The 18,391-nt window shown below is 41.0% G+C and overlaps 2 protein-coding genes across 5 annotated transcripts in view; one reads left to right on the top strand and one right to left on the bottom strand.

Moving 5' to 3' along the window:
• The window catches only part of arhgap17a (Rho GTPase activating protein 17a), a 28,258-nt gene extending 21,345 nt beyond the window's left edge, over positions 1 to 6,913 (bottom strand). For 2 of the 4 annotated variants that reach the window (XM_062413911.1, XM_062413912.1), the window contains exon 1: positions 6,340 to 6,912. In XM_062413911.1, coding sequence (XP_062269895.1) covers positions 6,340 to 6,392 — 53 coding nt within the window. In that variant the 5' untranslated portion in view covers positions 6,393 to 6,912. Of the gene's footprint in view, positions 1 to 6,339 lie in introns of all 4 variants that reach the window. The other 2 variants (XM_062413913.1, XM_062413914.1) reach the window with 2 other exon arrangements.
• Positions 6,914 to 9,678: 2,765 nt separating this feature from the next.
• Positions 9,679 to 17,056, top strand: lcmt1 (leucine carboxyl methyltransferase 1). The gene is made up of 11 exons (XM_062378598.1): positions 9,679 to 10,067; positions 11,341 to 11,432; positions 11,782 to 11,903; positions 12,021 to 12,097; positions 12,739 to 12,800; positions 12,915 to 13,017; positions 14,359 to 14,479; positions 14,825 to 14,926; positions 15,165 to 15,256; positions 15,411 to 15,508; positions 16,396 to 17,056. The coding sequence occupies exons 1-11, from the start codon at positions 9,982 to 9,984 to the stop codon at positions 16,416 to 16,418; spliced, it is 978 nt and encodes a 325-aa protein (XP_062234582.1). The 5' UTR covers positions 9,679 to 9,981; the 3' UTR covers positions 16,419 to 17,056.
• Positions 17,057 to 18,391: the final 1,335 nt, after the last annotated feature.

The following is an 18,391-nucleotide window of genomic DNA, read 5'->3' as shown; positions in this document are numbered from 1 at the left end:
GAGGCACACACACATTGTGATACACACACGCATACACAACGTGATTATAAAGCCGCAGTATGGAATCCATGTACTGGTGTCAGACTACAGGCTGAAGAGCTCTTCATGTGGTCCTGTAGAGGTGAACTTAACCAGTGTGTTAGACTATTTGGACTTTCATGAAAACTGGCCTAGAGATCACACACATCGCCTGTGCACGTTGCTCATTATTTTTGTATGTGCACATATGACTTAACCTCCCCCACAAGTTTTGTTTGCAACATGACCTAATGTCCTAGTGGATTGTTATATACTACAAGATACATGCATACAGGAATACGCAAAGAAAACTGATGTAGTACTTCATTTTTTCTTCAAGCAGCTTCTGTTGCAGTGTGACACAAAACAAAACCAAAACATTTACTGTTTTTTCCTACCATCACTTTACATCTGCTCCACTTAATGACCTCGTGAGCTGATTCTATTCAAAACAGCAAAGGAAACCAGACTAAACTGTATACATGTAAAGAGTACTAATGCAAAAGCTCGACGGGGGATCCAGCTCTATTTATTGACTCTGCTTGCTGCAGCTGATGTGAGCAAGAAAACCTGGGTAGGGGAGAAATCTGCAAATACAGCCCTAACCTGGCAGTAAGTGCATGATCAGAGGGCATGTGAACACTAAGGGTGGTTATCCTCTATAAAAGCAACACTTGTGCAAACCAACCCGAACAAGCACGGTGTCACAGAGGAGAAAGAAATAGGCTGTGCACAGGCTGCGCAGAGGAGAAACAACAAAACAACAATTGTTTTGCCTACATCAGCTGACCTAGGAGAGAATAGAGCTAACCCCAGGGAGCCTCGATGAAGCAGGAGCCTTTGGAGGAAAGTGTGTCACTGTTCGCTGCATGTGATTTCTTAACTAGGAGAGATCCTCCCCGCACAGCCGTGACCACTAGTTCAGAAGGGCAACCATGATGAACTACTATCAAAGCGGAAGGGGGGGCGGTAAGCGAATACTGCAGCCAAACGCACAAAAGAGCGGCTGTTACAGGCCACTCGACACAATCAGCGGGCTGGGGAGGAGGGAGGGTCGGCCTCCTCTCGCTGCAACAGTTGGCAGCTTGAGGCTGAAAGTAATGGATACTGGAGCCAGATAAAAAGAGAGCCGGGAGGATAACTGAGTGACTCAGCCCATACAACCTCGCTTATGTCGACTTATGTCAACTTATAGATTGAAGCTAACCTGTACTAGATGGGGCATGGTTGCTTCCTTCCTGGGAGATTCTTATATCCAAATATTGTGACTTTTAAGTAATTTGACAATATTTAAGCATTCAGCATTGTTTAGTGCTGAAATGATGATTATCTAATCAATCAATCAGTTAATCTCCATGTCAATTTTAAATAATGAATTGATCATTTTGTCTATAAAATGTTAGAAACTAGTAAAATTGTCATTGCTGGAGCCAGGACATATTTAACGTATTTACTTGAAAACCGATCCAAACCATTTAGTCAATTATCTAAATAGTTGCAGTTTAATTTCTGTCTTATTAAGTTATTGATTAAACAACTAATCTATTTTTGCTCAAGTGTGGTCACTGCTCCTTTTTAGTCCAGCATTACTCATTTATAATTTAAAACATGAGAACGTTTGACACTTTTGTTTTAAAACTTAAATAATGCCTACCGAGTCAATTTTTCGGTCTTCCCAAATCATGATTATTTACCGGCAGAAATTAATGCAACAAAACACGCCTAACCTAGTTTATCACTAGCAGCACCACAACACGCCTCATTGTCCCTGCGGCACTGGCCTGGTCAGACGCACGGGAAACACCCAGAGTGACATTTTGTTATTTTTGTCTTTTCAGCTCAACTCCCTTTCAAATAAATCCATGTCTTCCAAGTACAATAGATCTGCATCAGATTGCATAACACTGAGCAAATAGCGCCATTGTTGTTGTATATAATATGATATGAGAAAGGATCATATAATACGGCTGTTTATAATGCCAGTGAATGATTTACTGTGAGCAAGGGGAAAAGCTCATGTGCTCTGTTACTTCGCTGCTACACTTGCATTGCATGGGGGGAGTTTGTAACCATTTGTGATTTTGTTGACACTGCTGAGCTACAGGACAGGGCTTGTATAGTTTAGAGATCCAGTCAGTTGTGATAAGCTCATCATTGACTGACTGAAGTAACTCTGGTGTTTCTTATCAACAACCTTACTGACCTACTTTAGTACTCAAAGTTATGCAGCAATTACACAAATGTGGGGTGTGACATATCAGGGTAGCCCAAAGGAAATTGGTTACCTGAGGTGAAAAGGACCAGGCTGCAAATTTTTACCTGGTTCTTTTTCAAACCAGGAAGTTAATCCTCACAGTAATTAAGCTGGAACATAACACAAAAGTATTCATTCGTTCATTAATAAGAATAATATCATATTTTTCTGATGTTAGCAGCTCGACTCTCCTCTCCGATATAAAGCACAACACTGAGACAAAAGTGTCACACTGAAATATTTTTGAAATGTTGGCAACCAAACAACAGTGATTTCTACGAGCTGTTGATGAAGCTAGTAGAAGAGAGAATAAGCCAAGCTACTGCTCCAGTGCCCCAAATAGACTCAGATTACACTGTTTTACTGGTTCAGTGTCATGCCTTAGGTCACACAGGTTTACGGCCCCTTCCTTCACTCTACAGTATCTTTTACCTTTGAACCGTCCCTTATTAGCAGCTTCTGTGCACTTTCCTTGATCATGTGATTCCATGACTGACACACTTATCTAAACAGTCACAGGTGATGTCAATATCCCAAGAAAAACAGAGAAAAAATACTTGCGCGATTGTTTTACCTTATCTTTATACAGCTGGTTGTAATAGTCTATAAAACTGAATTTCTGTTATTCTAATTTTAAAAGGTGTTGCTATCACTGTCAAACATGCATTTATGGAGCCCATAACTCATGGAAATTATCTTCCACAAAGAGATAAATACCCTAACCATGTTCCCTGGCATGAATCGCATGCTGTTTTTCCATGCACCTCAGTTTCACACTCTGCCCCGACATCAACTTTCCCAGCTCTCCCTCTCTCTTACTCTCTAGAAAGCAGTAGCACGTCTGTGACAGGCAGTTTCCTGTTTGCAGAAGAAGAAGGAGAGATTTCCTCTGAGCCGTCGCCTGCTGGACAAAGTGTTCTACCTTCATACAATTGCAGGAACCCAGGGGGCAGCGGCGAGGGCCTTTTGCACGACAAACTTTTTTGCAGACGTGGATACGCAGGCAGGCACAACCTTAATGGACAAAGCAGAGTACGCTTGCTTGCTCTCATCCAAGCAGTCATTCATTCAGGAGGGCATGTATATGAGAGCTTGAGGGATTAACCCTACACGTGCATACAAACATGCAGGAAATAACAGGGCGGGCACACACAAATGTCTGTTTTATGCATTACACCCTCTCCAGTCGTAATTTACTGCTGGTACAGTGCAGAGAGGAAATTATGAGTATTCCAGCTGCCCCGCTTCTCTTATCCGTGATTCCTGCCAATAGAACCAATATTATCAGCAGTCTCCTTGTAGATGAATGTTCCTATCAAATAAACATTATGATGGGAGACTAATAACAGACTGATTTAATTAACAATTAATCATATTTCAAACAAGATTTACCCCCCCAAATTAGGGGAAGAGCTTAAATCCTGTAGCCAACCAGCCGGGGATGATTAAGAAGTTTTGTCTGCCATGTCATCCATATATACACAGTCATTGCTGCGAGCAACCAAACAGCAGGATCCCGCCAATGCTACTTGAGGTGAAGGGGACGTGGAGAGACAATGTATACGTTCATTGTGCACCTGACTATGTTCACTTTAATGATGTGTCATTAAAACAACATTGAAATACTGCGTCGATTAATTAGGTGATCATATAGGTGCAAGGGCATTTGCTATTTCAACAGTGGGCGCTGGATGGGAAAATAACATCTGCATCATGTGAAATGAGCAAAGACCCTGAGCTACAGCTGCAATATGTCTTAAAATGTTAGTACAAGACAGATCTGATTATCATTTTTTGGGGCTTTGGCAGTGTGAAAGAAATTTTTACTAGTTATTGAAATTTAGAAACAAAATAGTAAAAAAAATTAAGATGCACCACTATAATTTATTAATAGATAAAAATATATATTTCAATGCAAAGGTAGGAATTATAATATATTAACCCAATATATTAACTCTGCTATTGTCGCCCTCACATGCTCAATAAGGTCTTCCAGGACGAGACAGCCTTCAGTCGGGACATCTTCTATACCAGAAGTGAGATTGAGCACCAGCTATACCAATGTTTAACACGTAAACATAAAATATTGTGGATAATTTTTCTTGTCAACCCATTGCAGGTGTTTTCCCAGCACTCTGGTGACGCCCGTAAAGAGGAACATGCTGGGAAACTGGAACTATGATTCAAATGTTATTATGGCAGCCTTGCAGAGCCAAGGTTATTTGAAAACGACACATTATTGTTCCAAGCCTGTCTGTGATGTCCTCTGGAACCATCCAGTCCTGTGTGCACCCACCATCCACCTAGGTGCCCAACAATATTGACTCCCACACGTTCAAAACCAAACACAAACACACACAATGCCAGACATCACAAGAGCCGACCTCCCATGCTGAAAACATCCTCTGACGTGTCGCAGCCCCTTGTCCTCACAAGGCATGGGCTACTTCCAATATCCAGTTATACAGGGCCACCGTATGTTTGCACAACAGCGAATTGGCTCGAGATAACAGGCATGAACGCAGCAGAACACATCCTCATTGTGGAGACATATATCCTGTATCTCCACATAACTCAGACGCTGCTTAATGCTTCAGAGGGAGGGATGCTTTAAGTGAAGGCAGTCAGATACTTCCATCACTTAAACAGTAATCTACTTTTTATGCTTTAAATTTTATGTCTGGTTGAAGCTGTGGCGTCTAGTGTTTCACTAATGGAGAAGCTGTTTCTGCCACTTCATCGCCAGAGAGGGAAAGTGAATCTTGCAGCATCTCAGAGTATATAACAACTTATCCACTGCTTCACCATATTAGCCCTAATCGTTCCTCTAAATATAATGGCTTCACTCGGCTGCACAGAAACAAAGGCCTGGCCCCATATTGTCATACATTTGGTAGCTGATGATATACGTTTTGAAACCTTCGTAGTCCTCTGAAATTATTACCTGTTGATGGACTAACTGTGTGACTCTGTCAAGCTGTGATTTGTGCGGCTGTCAAGGGAAGTAGTTGTAGTAGTAGTAGAAATAAGTAGTAGAAATAAGCACAAATTTCGATTTGAAACTGAAACAATAGCTCTAATAGCCAACATTTGGGACATCTGAAATCCTAAACACTTCTACATCTGCATTTATACAAGACTCTAGCAAAAAGAGCATGATTTGTTGATTATGGTGGGGGAAATGTAAATCATCAACTGTCAGAGAAAAGCTTCCAGATTCATTCAGTAACATTATCATGATAAATGGGTGTTCTGCGTTGACGTGGTGAAAATATCTAATATCTTGCCAAGACATTTCTCATCTGAGGCGGCAGTGGCTCAGGAGGAAGAGCGGATCGTCCACTTACAAGAAGGACAGTGGTTCAATTTTAGTCTCCGGTTAGATTTTACTCCAGTCCCCTGATGTCGGTGTCGGCAGTGTGCGAGTGATAGGGATGCTGCACAATGATGCACTGTATCAATGTGTGTGTGCGTGGTCATCAAGAGTAGAAAAAGTGTTACATGAATACAGTGTTGTTGTCTTTCACGTAACTATAAGAGTAAAAATAGTAAAAAATAGGCCATGTCAAATTATTCCAAGGGACATAGATGAGTGGTGCTCACAACTTGTAGAGATAGAGAAAAACTGGGAACCACTGATCTGCTGCATATCCAGTTGCACCATCCCTGGACTCCCGGCTGGTGTTTTCATCAGACAGTGTTAACACGGTGCAGAAGGCTGATTCATTCTTCACACGGGGACATCTGGTTGGGCTTACACCGGTGCGTGTTCCGTCAATGGGGGGGAGACAGCAGTGCACACACCGGTGGACAATATTTAACACTGTCCTCCATCTATACTAACAGCGTCACGTCCTATTGTAAAGGCAAACGACTATTTCCCTTGTCAACACTGTCTGCTGCTGGGATTGTGTGGTGTTACTGTTGTTTTTTTAAAAGCAGCCTCAACAGCAAGAACACAAGTTAAAGGGGAGAGTGTTATGAATATTGTGAATTAAATGCCTAGTAGTGAAGAAGCACGGAGAGAGAAGTGGGTTTGACCCGCGGACAACTTCAAAAATACTCGCCTGCCAACTGTTTGATTCGCGAGCTGCTTCATCCGATTGAACTGCTTCTTCATCTTCGCTCCGTGGCCAGCCTCGTCTTCTCCCCGAAGAAACGCGTCGAAGCCCGGCTCATGAAGTTCCCCGGGGTGGGTCGCCTCGTCCCCGTGTTCACTTTCCCCTCCCTCCCTCCCTCGCCGCCGCTATGACAGGGAGAAAGCAGCGGGAGCCATGGAGCAGCCCCGGAGCCAATTAAAAAGAGTTCGTAGCAGCCTTCGCTAGCCACTGGAGCTAGGCTTAAACCCCCACCAACCCCCCCCACAAGTGGAAACACTAGTTCAAAGTCCCCGCGGGTGGAGACGGCATGACCCCCGCGAACCTCGTTCTTCCACGCCGCTAAAGTCCCGGAGTAACTTTCGCCACCTCCGGGCGGCTGCTCATGGCGCTTTCTCGGCTGCTGCGCTGACCGTTAGCCGGCGAGCTAACGCTGCGTTTAATCCGTCGGCCGCTTGTTTCTGTCTCCCCAGCGCGGAGCAGGGAGCCGAGCGAACAGCGGCGACTCACCTCCGCCTCTGCCAGCACACAGGGGGAGGGAGGGGGCAGGAAATAGCGTTAGAGCACCGCTGCATGTCCGCCACGGAGCGCCACCTCCCCCTGGACACTGGCCGGAGGAACATGGAGCTCTGGGCCGCAGGGAATCGCACTTTACAACTGTTTGAAAACTGCCTTTAAAATACTTGGTCTAAAATCACTGCTCTCATCAGTTGTAAAAAAAAATGTTTCCCACCGAAACCTATGATAAGAGCGGTCTGTTCAAGAGCAGATTAAAGGGATAGTTCACCCAATAAATGAAACAAATTAACTCATTATAGCCTGCCTAGTCACTACTATGTCGATGGAGGGATTGGTTAAGTGTTTGAGTCCATAAAACACTTTTTTAACATCAGGGGTAAACAGCGTTGCAGCCAAATCCAATACAGTTCAAGTAAATGGTGACCACGTCTTCAAACGTAACAAAAACCAGGCCAAGTAAGTTTGCACAAATAGGGAATTTGACTCCTCGGTAAAGTGGCTCTCAGTTGCTTACAAAGAATACACATCACAAAACAAACATAACAAAACAAAACAATACAACAGTCTGAACAGTGCGACGGTCTAAGAAAAGAAGTGCAGGTGTGCATATTACAATTATCCAGTGAGGGTGAAATAAGTAAACATAATAATAATATATATTATATAATTTCGGGAGTAACTGTACAGTGGTTATTATAAGGATCCAGAGTTATTGCACAGTGCCACAGTGGGTTGTCTGTTCATTACATTACATGTCATTTATCTGATGCTTTTATCCAAAGCGACTTACATTTTTAGAACACTCAGCATTTATGAGGGGCCATTTAGGGGTTCAGCATCTTGCCAAGGACACTTAGGCATGCAGATGGGATAGAGTGGAATTCGAACCGGCAACCTTCTTGTTGCAGTGCCCCCCCCCTCTATCCCCTAGGCCACGCTCTCGCCATCTCTGTTCAGAAGTGAGACGGCGGTTTCCAGTGGTGTAAAGTCATTTACACCATGTTTTTAGCCTAAAGTCTGCTGTGACCCAGGTGCAAAAACAGACTTTTAGGCAAAAAAAATTGTGTAAACGATGTTTTGTGTCAAATTTGACACATGGATGGCACCACAGGAGAACTATGAAGGCATGTCATGTGATTATTTTCTGTTGTTTTTTAGCATTTAATATGTGGTCACCAGCTACTTCAGTCCTATTTGATTTGGCTGCAACACTCTTTACCAAAAGTGTTTTGTGTACTCAAACACTTCACCTACCCCTCCCTTTGAAGAGTGGTGAGTCGATAGTGAATTTCCATTTTGGGGTGAACTATCCCTTTAAAACACATTCAGTTTTAAAGCAAAACTATGTAACTTTTACTGAGCAACAGCGCCCTCTGCAGCCACACGTGGTGATTCATTCTGTTGGTGCCATAAAATACTCAAGCTATAACTATTGCTTTCATCATTTGTAGATCAAGTTGTTTATATCAAACCTATTACATGAGCATCTACAACAGTTAGATCATGAGAAGACTATAACACATTTTTGCTATGACATTGACCGTATTAAAGCATCACTATGTAGCTTTTAATGAGCAAAAGCGCCCTATCACATGTTTTTGTTTACAGCACATCGACACCACCATTGGCTCTTATCACCATAAGCTCTCTTGACATCTTCATAGCTTTTCTTCCATGGGTACTGCTCCTCTTGTCCATCCTGAGATGTTTATAATATTTTTGTTTTATTTTCAGTTTTGAGTCTGTCACATGTTAAAAAGTATATCAACATGTCCACTTGCTTGCAATGAATCACCTGCTGTATTCTCATATGGGCTCACTCGGAAATTATTCATAGTTTTTACCTGGCAGGAGAAATTCTGCAATTTGCATTTTCACAAAAAGCCCCTCCAGATCACTTCAGGCAAAAGGATGGGCTACATGATGGCTAAATAGTGCAGTAGGACCTAAGCTATAAATCTCTGTACTTTTTGTAAGTTCCCAACTCAATTACTTTGATTACTTAATATCAATATGTGCTTTAACATTTCGTTGGAAAAGAGCACTGACACAAATCCTTTCGTGTTTTATGTCGATGTCACTGATCTCTGCCTCTGTAACCTGCAGCTGTATTGTACGTATTGTCACATCATGCAGGTTGTTCTGTGAGTAAATTGGGTGAAGCATATGTGGAATTGGGAGTTCTCATCTGTATAAACTTCCTGCCGCAGTCTTTGCAGCTGTGCAGTTTACCCCATGAGCGGATTTTTAATAAAGACGTTGACGTGTCTTTCACAAAGTTTCTCTTTGTGACTTTCTACGATTTGCATTGAGACACACTCTACAGATGCCCCAAATAAATTCTTTTCATTCCTTATTTCAAGTGAGTCTTGATGGATGTCTGCACCTTTAAAAAAAGTCCTCCAAACTTTGCCTTATTTAAGCCTCACAAAAGCCCTAAAACCCATGGAAAAGAAAAAATTATTAACTTTATTGTTATCTCTAGATTATATTTCAGATAAAACAAAATGTTCATCCCTTTTAACATGTCAGTTGCATGTATGTTTCATCACTTTCTTATCATCTATCTATGTAGCTGCAAATGTTCCCTAATTGTACTTCATCTAAGTGTCTGTGTATTTGAAAACCGTTTGATTTTGATTGTATTTATTTGTAGTATATTTTTTGTTTCAAATATATGTTTCACTCACTCGTTATTCATTAGTAAAACCATAGATAAATCTATGAGTGAAACGAACAGGAATTATTAATCTGGAAATAAAACCACCCGGAAGCACAGAGGGGACACTTCCGGTGCAGAGCTGTCAACACAAGCCCAGCTCCGATCGCCTTGTTTTTAGCCAGATCAGCTCTTTGTTTATTTCCCGTTTTCTTTCACCCGACTCCTGCTCTGTTTGCTCTTCTCACGGAGCTGAACTTCTCCACCGTTCTTCAACTCTCTGGGTTTTACTCTCCCTGTCTCAAATACACTGTTAAATCAAACCCAGCTAGCCTGTTAGCTTAGCGCCCCGGGGGGGAAAGTGAAACAGGCGGACGAGGTCGTGGAACGGTTTGGATGTTGACCACACAGCGCGGAGGACCCGGGACTCAGTGATGGCAGCTCGACGACCCGTCACGGACTCGGACACTTCGGATGAGGCAGTGAGGGCGACGTGCGACGATGCGACCATATGCAAACGGTAACACGTGGGTGCAGTCGTTACAGTCAACCATTTGTTATTTATATTGCTATGATTGAATCAGCCCCTGTGTAATCATGCAGTTGGTTGGCATATGTGCTTATCACCTGTACCTGTTCATCACTGACCTTGATTATTGACCTTTTTATCTGTAAATACCTTTAAACTGTGAATTTGACAGCTGACCTTCCTAAATTTCAAATACCAACTTTTAAATGGAAAATCACCCCCTGCGGCTTGTGTCATACATTGTCATAACCTGACATGTGTGTTCCCTCTGTGCACTTTGAATGGGCTTGTTTACTGAGGACATCTTGATTGTGAAAACAATGCATGAACTTTTCAAACTTGGTCCAGAATGCAATTGTCTGAAGTGACAGGAGAAACATATATGCAAATATGGCAACTCGATACACTGTCAGTGAACTATTAATGAATTAAATTAAATTTGATTGGCCCATATTCACAAATCACAAATTGTCTCATAGGGCTTAACAAGTTGCAACATCCTCCGTCCTTAACTATCAACAAGATTCAGGTAAAAAAAAACTACCAATAAAACCCTATTAATAGGGGGGAATACTAGGAAACCTCAGAGCGCGCCACTTGTGAGGGATCCTCTCCCAGAACGCACAGAAGTGATGTAGATGCCACGTGTAACTGAGAACCTCAACCATCTAACAGTATTTACAACATTGATTAGAAGAAAGAGTTTATAACCTAATGGAAAAGTGAGTCAATGTTTAACTAATAATATAACAGTAATAAACCTTTATTGAAAGTTTCAGAAATGCTTTGACAGAAAAGCAAGAAATCCTAAAATCAGACAAAAGAGTTGGCATGAACGCAATGTGTCATAAACAGCAGACCACGATGTTTAGGTGGTAAAAAAAAAGAAAGGGTAATAGGAACGAAGAGTGTGTAAATAGATAACTGAGAGACTGACAACTCAAAACTGTAGAAGCAGTAAAAGGTGCAATGAAGCAGTGAAAGGACAATAAAATAAAGAAATGAAGACAATGCCAGATGATTAAATGCCAATAAAAAGCCAGTCTAAAAAAAGGGTTTTAAGAAGAGATTTAAAAGCAGTAACAGACTACAAGCAGGTATATAAGGGGTTCTGGGATGTAGCAATGGGCCAGAACCCGTCATGTAAAATCTAAAGCTCCATTGGTTTAGCAAATCGGCTTGAAAATGTCAGCATGAAGAATCTTTGCCGGTGTGGCCCCGGAAGTGTGATGATTTGAAAAGAACTGTATAATCTGTCTTCCAGGTTTGCTTCCAGTAAAGGCTACTGGAAGGACCCATACATTCAATACTTTGTGAGATCTGTCGGAGAGAGAAAGGCCCCTGAAATCAACAGAGGTGTGTAATTCAAACTTCTCGTATCTGCTCCATTCGATAATAGTGTAAAGCCAGAGCCAAAGTCACAGGATGGGTTGTAATTTAACCTGGCTACAGCCCTGGTGATTATGAAGCTGGGCTGTAACAAGAGCTTCAAAAGAAATATACTCTGAAACAAATGTGTTGTGTATGTAGTAGAGCAATTATGGTGTAATATACATTATAATTGACTTTTGCTGAGAAGTTGTGAGTAGTAAATTCTCCATATTTGTGATCTTGATCATTTCAAAAGCTACGATGCACAACTTGCTTGAGGGACACATTTTTGTTTCATTACTTTATCTTACCCTCCACTTATCTGATCTGACAGGTTACTATGCCCGAGTTCAAGGGGTCAACCACCTCCTCGACGCGTTCATAAGGAAAGCAGAGTGTGACTGTCAGGTAGTCAACCTGGGAGCCGGACTGGACACCACATTTTGGAGACTAAAGGTTTGCAGCATTGCAGCTCTGCCTCTTGGACACAGAGTCTGGCTTGAATCGACTGCATCAAAAATACAATTAATATATCCTTAAAAATATCACAGAGTGTACATGTGTGTGTTATAGGATGAAAACCTCCTGCCACGGAAGTTTTTTGAAGTTGACTTTCCTACCATCGTGGCCAGGAAAATACACAATATAAAGTAAGACAAACTTTCTTTTTAATAATGTCCTTACTCTGTGACACGCATGATCCAAAACAGCCACAGATTCCAGCCTCACTTTAGAAAATTCTCAGGCTGCATGTCATACAGCAGGACATTGTTGTACCAGTGTCTTCTCAGCAGGGGGAGACAAAGAGAATTATATCAGCCTTCATGTGTCCTGCGTAACATTGTATCTTATTACATTATTATTATATGCAAATATATATATATAAATTACTATTATTGATACATTCTATATAAGCAGCTGCATAGTTCAAAAACAGATGTTTTACATACGACAGTAAGTACATTTATTAAAATTATTATAATAGAACAGGAGCTAAAAATGCAATCAAATCTAAAATTAGTTGAGTTATCTTCTCTGCAACTGACATAGCAAAAAACTTAATATTGTGACCCTTTGGAAAGTAACGGCTTGTTTAATGTTAGTGTTTTACTTAAAGCAACAAAGTGTATATAATCTCTATATAAACATGTTTTTCTGGAGGTTTTCAAATGGAGGACAGAAGATGGTTAGCATGCAAAAGGCCTGACTGTAGTGTAGCTTTAGGTTTATTGATGATATACAGTATTGAATGTGAATCTTTAAAAAATATGATGTTGTTTTGTTTGAATAGGACAAAACCACCCCTGTCCAAACCCATCATCGAAACCCACTCCACAGACTCCTTACTACTAGGTACAACAGTAGCTACAGTCCCACATAGACTTTACACACCCACGTGGTTTGGCTCTGAATAGTCTTCTTTCCATGCCAGAGAGTCTCTCTGAAGTTTTGTGTTTGTTTGTTCAGATTCCCACAGCCTCGACTCGGACCGGTACTGCATCATCGGAGCGGACCTCAGAGACATCTCCAACATGGATGAAAAACTGAAGAAGTTCCAGCTCAACCCAGAGTACGTGACCGACATCGGTTCCTCTCATTATAAAATACAGCTAAACAAATGGGTCTGTTTGAGGAAAACTAATATGAGGTCAATGTGATTTTATGCAGAATTTGTACTTAACATGTCACTATTGGATCCATTGTAACTTATGTCAATTGAGCATTTGTGAAGGACAAACAGACAAAGTTACATTTGTATTTTCTAATAGTAAATTGGATGATTAGAGCATTCTTTCTTTCTATGACGGGCAGTTTTCTATGGAGAGAAAAGCTTCCACTGAGAGTCTCAGGTCGTAACTCAATTTTCTCTAACTGGTGCTTTTCAAGGCAGGTTTGTCTATTTCAGCAAACTGTTGAGTGTGACCTTTTTTTTTTTTTTCCATTAACACATACAAGACATATAAAACAAAGAAAAAAAAAAAAAAAAAGTCAGTCAGTCATGGCTGCAGGTATCCCTATTCTACAATATCTGATTTATACAGTTTACAGTTCACATGTCTTTCGTTATGTCATAGAACACCCATTTTTTCCACTTTGTTATAGAAACATCTTCCTTCAGTCGAAGTTGGTAGGTCATTCTCTCGATACAGTATATTTCTCTTACAATCCCTAACCATTGTTCTATGGTAGGAGATTCAGTTTTGTACCAGTTCCTTGCTATTGTTTCCTTAGTTGCAATCAACATTATCTTGACTATATATCTATCACTTCCAGTTACACTTTCAGTTACATTTCCAAGGTACATAGTCTTGCTTTCATTTGGTATTTCATATCCCAGTATTTCTTTAATTGTGGCACCGACATCATTCCAAAAGGAGCGCAGCCTGGGGCACATCCAGAAAATATGTGCGTGGTTAGCTTCTTTGATCCCACACGCCCGCCAGCATGATTGTTCTGTAGCACTTTGTCTACTTTTTATCTTAGGTGTTATGAAGAAACGGGTCCGATTTTTCCACCCAAATTCCCTCCAAACTTTTTTATTTTAAATTTGAATATTTTTTTAGTTTAAGATAATAGATTATGAAGAATTTCAGAGTTGAACTTGGTTTGAAGGCAGTGCTTCTGAAGGGTTGTAACCCAATTGTAAACATTGTTTTTTGCTGTTCCTGTCATAATAACCACAATCACCAAGGAGGTTATGTTGGTCTGTTGATCGTTAGTGTGCTATGTACTCAAAACCTGGAAAATGTCAGAGATGGTCAGATACCAATAGCAGCATCAGAAATGCCCCGCTACTGCCAAAAACGCCAAACTGTTTTTCCTTGGTAGATGTTTAGTCTCTTTGTGCTTTTGTTGTAGCAATGGTTATGTTGTGCTCATATATTATTATATGGGACATTTCCATCTCCAGACTACCTACGTTGTTCCTGTCAGAGTGTGTGCTGGTTTACATGAGGCCCTCCCAGTCCTCCAACCTACTTCACTGGGCAGCAGAGACATTCCACACGGCCATGTTCATCAGCTACGAACAGGTGAACAAAACAGCCTCGTCATGATCCCAATACAGCAGGGGAAGACTCTTGTAAACCATTACATAACTTAGAGAACGATTTGGTAGGGATAAAGTAGTTTTTAGGTACAATTTAACAATTAAAATGTAAAAGTATATAATGGAAATATGAGCAGTTGGAGACAAGAAATGTCTTCAATACATTAAATATGAAATGAGACATTTGTATCAGTGTGCAATTCATACAAGGCAAGATGTTTTTATAGATGAAAGTAGTGCATGTGTGCTTGAGATGAGATTGAATGTTGTAGCGTTTCTCAAAGACACCACATAAGACTTCGGCGCTCACTATTTTCTGTGTATCCAGGTGAACATGAGTGATCGATTCGGCCAGGTGATGATCGAGAACCTGCAGCGCCGCCAGTGCACCCTCGCGGGAGTGGAGGCCTGTCAATCGTTGGACTCTCAGGTAAACCGTAAAAACCCGCTGGAACTACCTGCTGTAGAAAACCAGAGGGTTCCATAGGATCCACACACTTTTCTGCATAAATATATTCACGACCAAGGCAACAGTTTATTGGGCAAGTCTAGTTCTAAAGTCAAGTCTGAAATACAAGGGTTAATATATCAGTTGCTCTGTGTCTCATTTACTCTTTCTACTTCTCAGAATATTCAGATATTGTAATGTTGATGTGTGCTGTTTGCAGAGGGAGCGCTTTCTGAAGACGGGCTGGGAGCAGGCGGACGCTCTGGACATGATGACAGTATACAGTATGCTGCCTCAGGACGACGTGGCGAGGTAGTGCATCAAAGCACCATTAATCATTAATTGATAAAATAAAAACCCGATGGTGTCATGGTGGAACAAGACACTAGAGAACATTATGTGTTTGTGTGTTCTCCGGTATTAAGTCAACCTAAGGCGAGTACAATCTTTTTTTAATTTCCTGCAGAATTGAGCGACTGGAGTTCCTGGATGAAAGGGAGCTGCTGCAACAGCTTCTGCAACACTACAGCATCTGCTGGGCCTTCAAGGACAAACTCAACCTGGGTATGGAACAAGTATCTTTCTCTTTTGGGAATTGCAGAAAAAAGGGTTCTTCCAATAACATAAGTACTCAGGGAATTGTAATGCCAGGTGTATAAAATATATGAAAAATAATAAACTTGATCAGTATATCTTTGCCTCCGTTCTCTTAAAGATACACTTAGCAATTTGTCATTAAAATGTCTAAAAACAACGAGAGCTATCTTATATTTTTTGTTAACTTGTTAACTTAGCTTTATTAGCTTTACCCACGGCTTTGTCCGTCTCTGCAATAACTTCCGGGGTCAAACGACGTATGATGAGTCGGCTTTTTACACGATTTGCGCCGGAGTCACACCAGGTGGATTTTCATCTGCAATGGTCCTAAAGACAACAACTCCCATGATCCCTCACTGCTACACAACGTCATAAAAAAGGTCTTTTCAGTTTTGTTTTGATTGAGAGACTCCTCGCGGTTAAAGATACATAGTCTCACCTTCCCAGCCTGGTCCAACACCATGGATCCTTCTCTAAATTCCATTATACATGCAGGCTATTTTAAAACAGTACATTATAGAGAGTCAAAATAAGAATAAAAAGTTTATATTATAGTTATAGCCATGTTGAGTTCCTCCTGCTTAGCTTTGAGTTAAGCACAGTTATGTTTCTTTTACATTTCAGGACCGCAAACAGTTTTGAATGTGAACTGAACGCTGCTGTAATAAATCTGATCTATGACGCTCACTTCCAGGATCATTTCCGTCTGCACTTTGGCGCCACGTTTCGCGGCCATTTTATTTACTTTGCGTTACTCAGAATCGTTTATTTTTTTCATTACTCCACCCATCAGTCCAGTTCAATGTTCTGGCGTGGTCATTTACAATAATGGGGGTCGTGTTCTGTTTCCTCAGGTCTGTCGCAGTTGGCGTTCTGAGAGTGAAACCGCTCCATTGTTCGGACGTGCGCGTTTGCCAAAAGCAACAACGGGAGAAGATGCGTAAAAGGAAGACGATGGGAAACAGGAAACCCGTATTCTCTGTCGACTGGGAGCTGGTTCGAAAAAAGTCCCGGCATCAGCGGAATGTGATTGCATGAGCGCCGCCTGTGACCAGGTCCGTGTTGAGGGTGAGAGGTGACGGGGGCGGAGAACTGGGAAGAAGCGTTTGTCACTGCACTGGAACTGAAGCGTAGTATGAGTCATGTGTGATTTCTTTGCTCACGGGCAAAAGCATTGTTTCTAAATCCTCAATCAATCATACACGCTCTCCTGTGTTGGATATTAGATAATGTAAAGGAACATTGAGGATTTCGCACATCATGCGTTTGCCCAATCTGGATCTTGTGTATGTGCCATTTTATTTTTATTTATTGATCGATTGTACTTCCAGACTCATCTACTTAGACGCATGCAATAAGTAGAGCTCAAGAAATGCATTTCTATTCTCGGCCCACTAGTTTTCAAACGGCAAAGAGGACATGGCATAGTAGTTTGTAACAGAGTATATTTGACGAAAGCTGTTCAAGTGCAGTTCAATAAAAGTTTCATTTGTGTAAGAATGCGTTGCGCTGTTGTTTTGTGTACTTATGCACGTCAAACCAAATGATCGGAGGGGTCAGAAGGAGATAAGCAGCAAGACAACCCATGCTCAGCAGAGTTCCACTTCTTCTCCTTCATTACCAATTGCGCTGTTTCGTGAGCAAATACAAAACCCTTTATTAGCGATATGATAATGTGCTGATTTGCCAAAAGATTAAGTATTTTGTTATTTGGGAAACCTGAAGTAAAATGAAGAAGATGCTCCACATCCCTCATTTTAGTGCAAACAGGATTCTCTTATGATATTCTTCTAAAATGACGTGTTGACTAAATTTATGACTTTCTTTCTGAACGTTTTTACCCTTCATGTCGTCCTGTCATTGGTTGCAAAAGTTAATGCATAACAAAATGATTTTACTTCACTTCAGACTTCATAGCGACGTCAGGCTGATCCCACCACATGATTATAAAATGATTTTTCTGATCCATAGATCATGTCTATAGCCCTATAAAATGTAGAGATACCTTTTGAACATCACATCATGTCTTCACTGATCAAATTATGGGGAATCTTTTTCAAATCCATTAAAGCTTTAGATTGTCTCTGTTATTTGTGGGTATTTTCTTGGAAAAGTTTTTTCAGACCATATTTCCCTGGACTTTGATCTTTACTTTTGACCCATCAGCTCCCAGAGGTAATCTCCTGGAGATAACCCCCCCTTCCATCCCAGCAATAATACACACACACAGATACAGGGGTGAAAAGAAGACCATACTTTCATCTTCCCCAGCACTCAGGATAAATACCAACGAGTTATCGCTCCATATTAGTTGAGCTAATTATCGGCAACAAGCTTATTGGAAATTTATATAAAAATAAAAACTAAAGCCACGATTACAGCCAAAGCGTACTTGATATTAAATTTCTTATGTGATATTTGATCCAGTATTTCAATCAATACATTTAACTTACAACAGATAATAAAATGTGCATGTGACGGGATTTGTTCACCTAATGATGAACCCACAGCTAATGATAAACACAATTTAAAGGAAAATTGTATTTGTCACATGCACCAACCATACACAGTTTGACCTAAGATAAGATAAGATGAAAAGATTAAGGAAAAGAACTTGCAGAGAAAATGTGGTATGAGTTTATATAAACAGACCTATTCTCTTGAGCCTCCATGACTCTCACCTTTAACATAAAGACAACCTTTACCCACTCTTCAGGAGTCATAATTCCTGATAGAAATCACACATCTGTGGTGTCAGCTAAACAAAACAACGTGTCCTCCGTTATCTCACTATATCCCCGTGTGCTCTCCGACATCCAATAACAACAGTGCTAATAATTTTATGAGCTC

Source organism: Platichthys flesus, chromosome 20, assembly GCF_949316205.1.
Source record: "Platichthys flesus chromosome 20, fPlaFle2.1, whole genome shotgun sequence".
In the NCBI taxonomy this organism is placed as follows: Eukaryota; Metazoa; Chordata; class Actinopteri; order Pleuronectiformes; family Pleuronectidae; genus Platichthys; species Platichthys flesus.
Note: the sequence above shows the minus strand (reverse complement) of the source record. Positions and strands in the feature narration are given on the sequence as shown.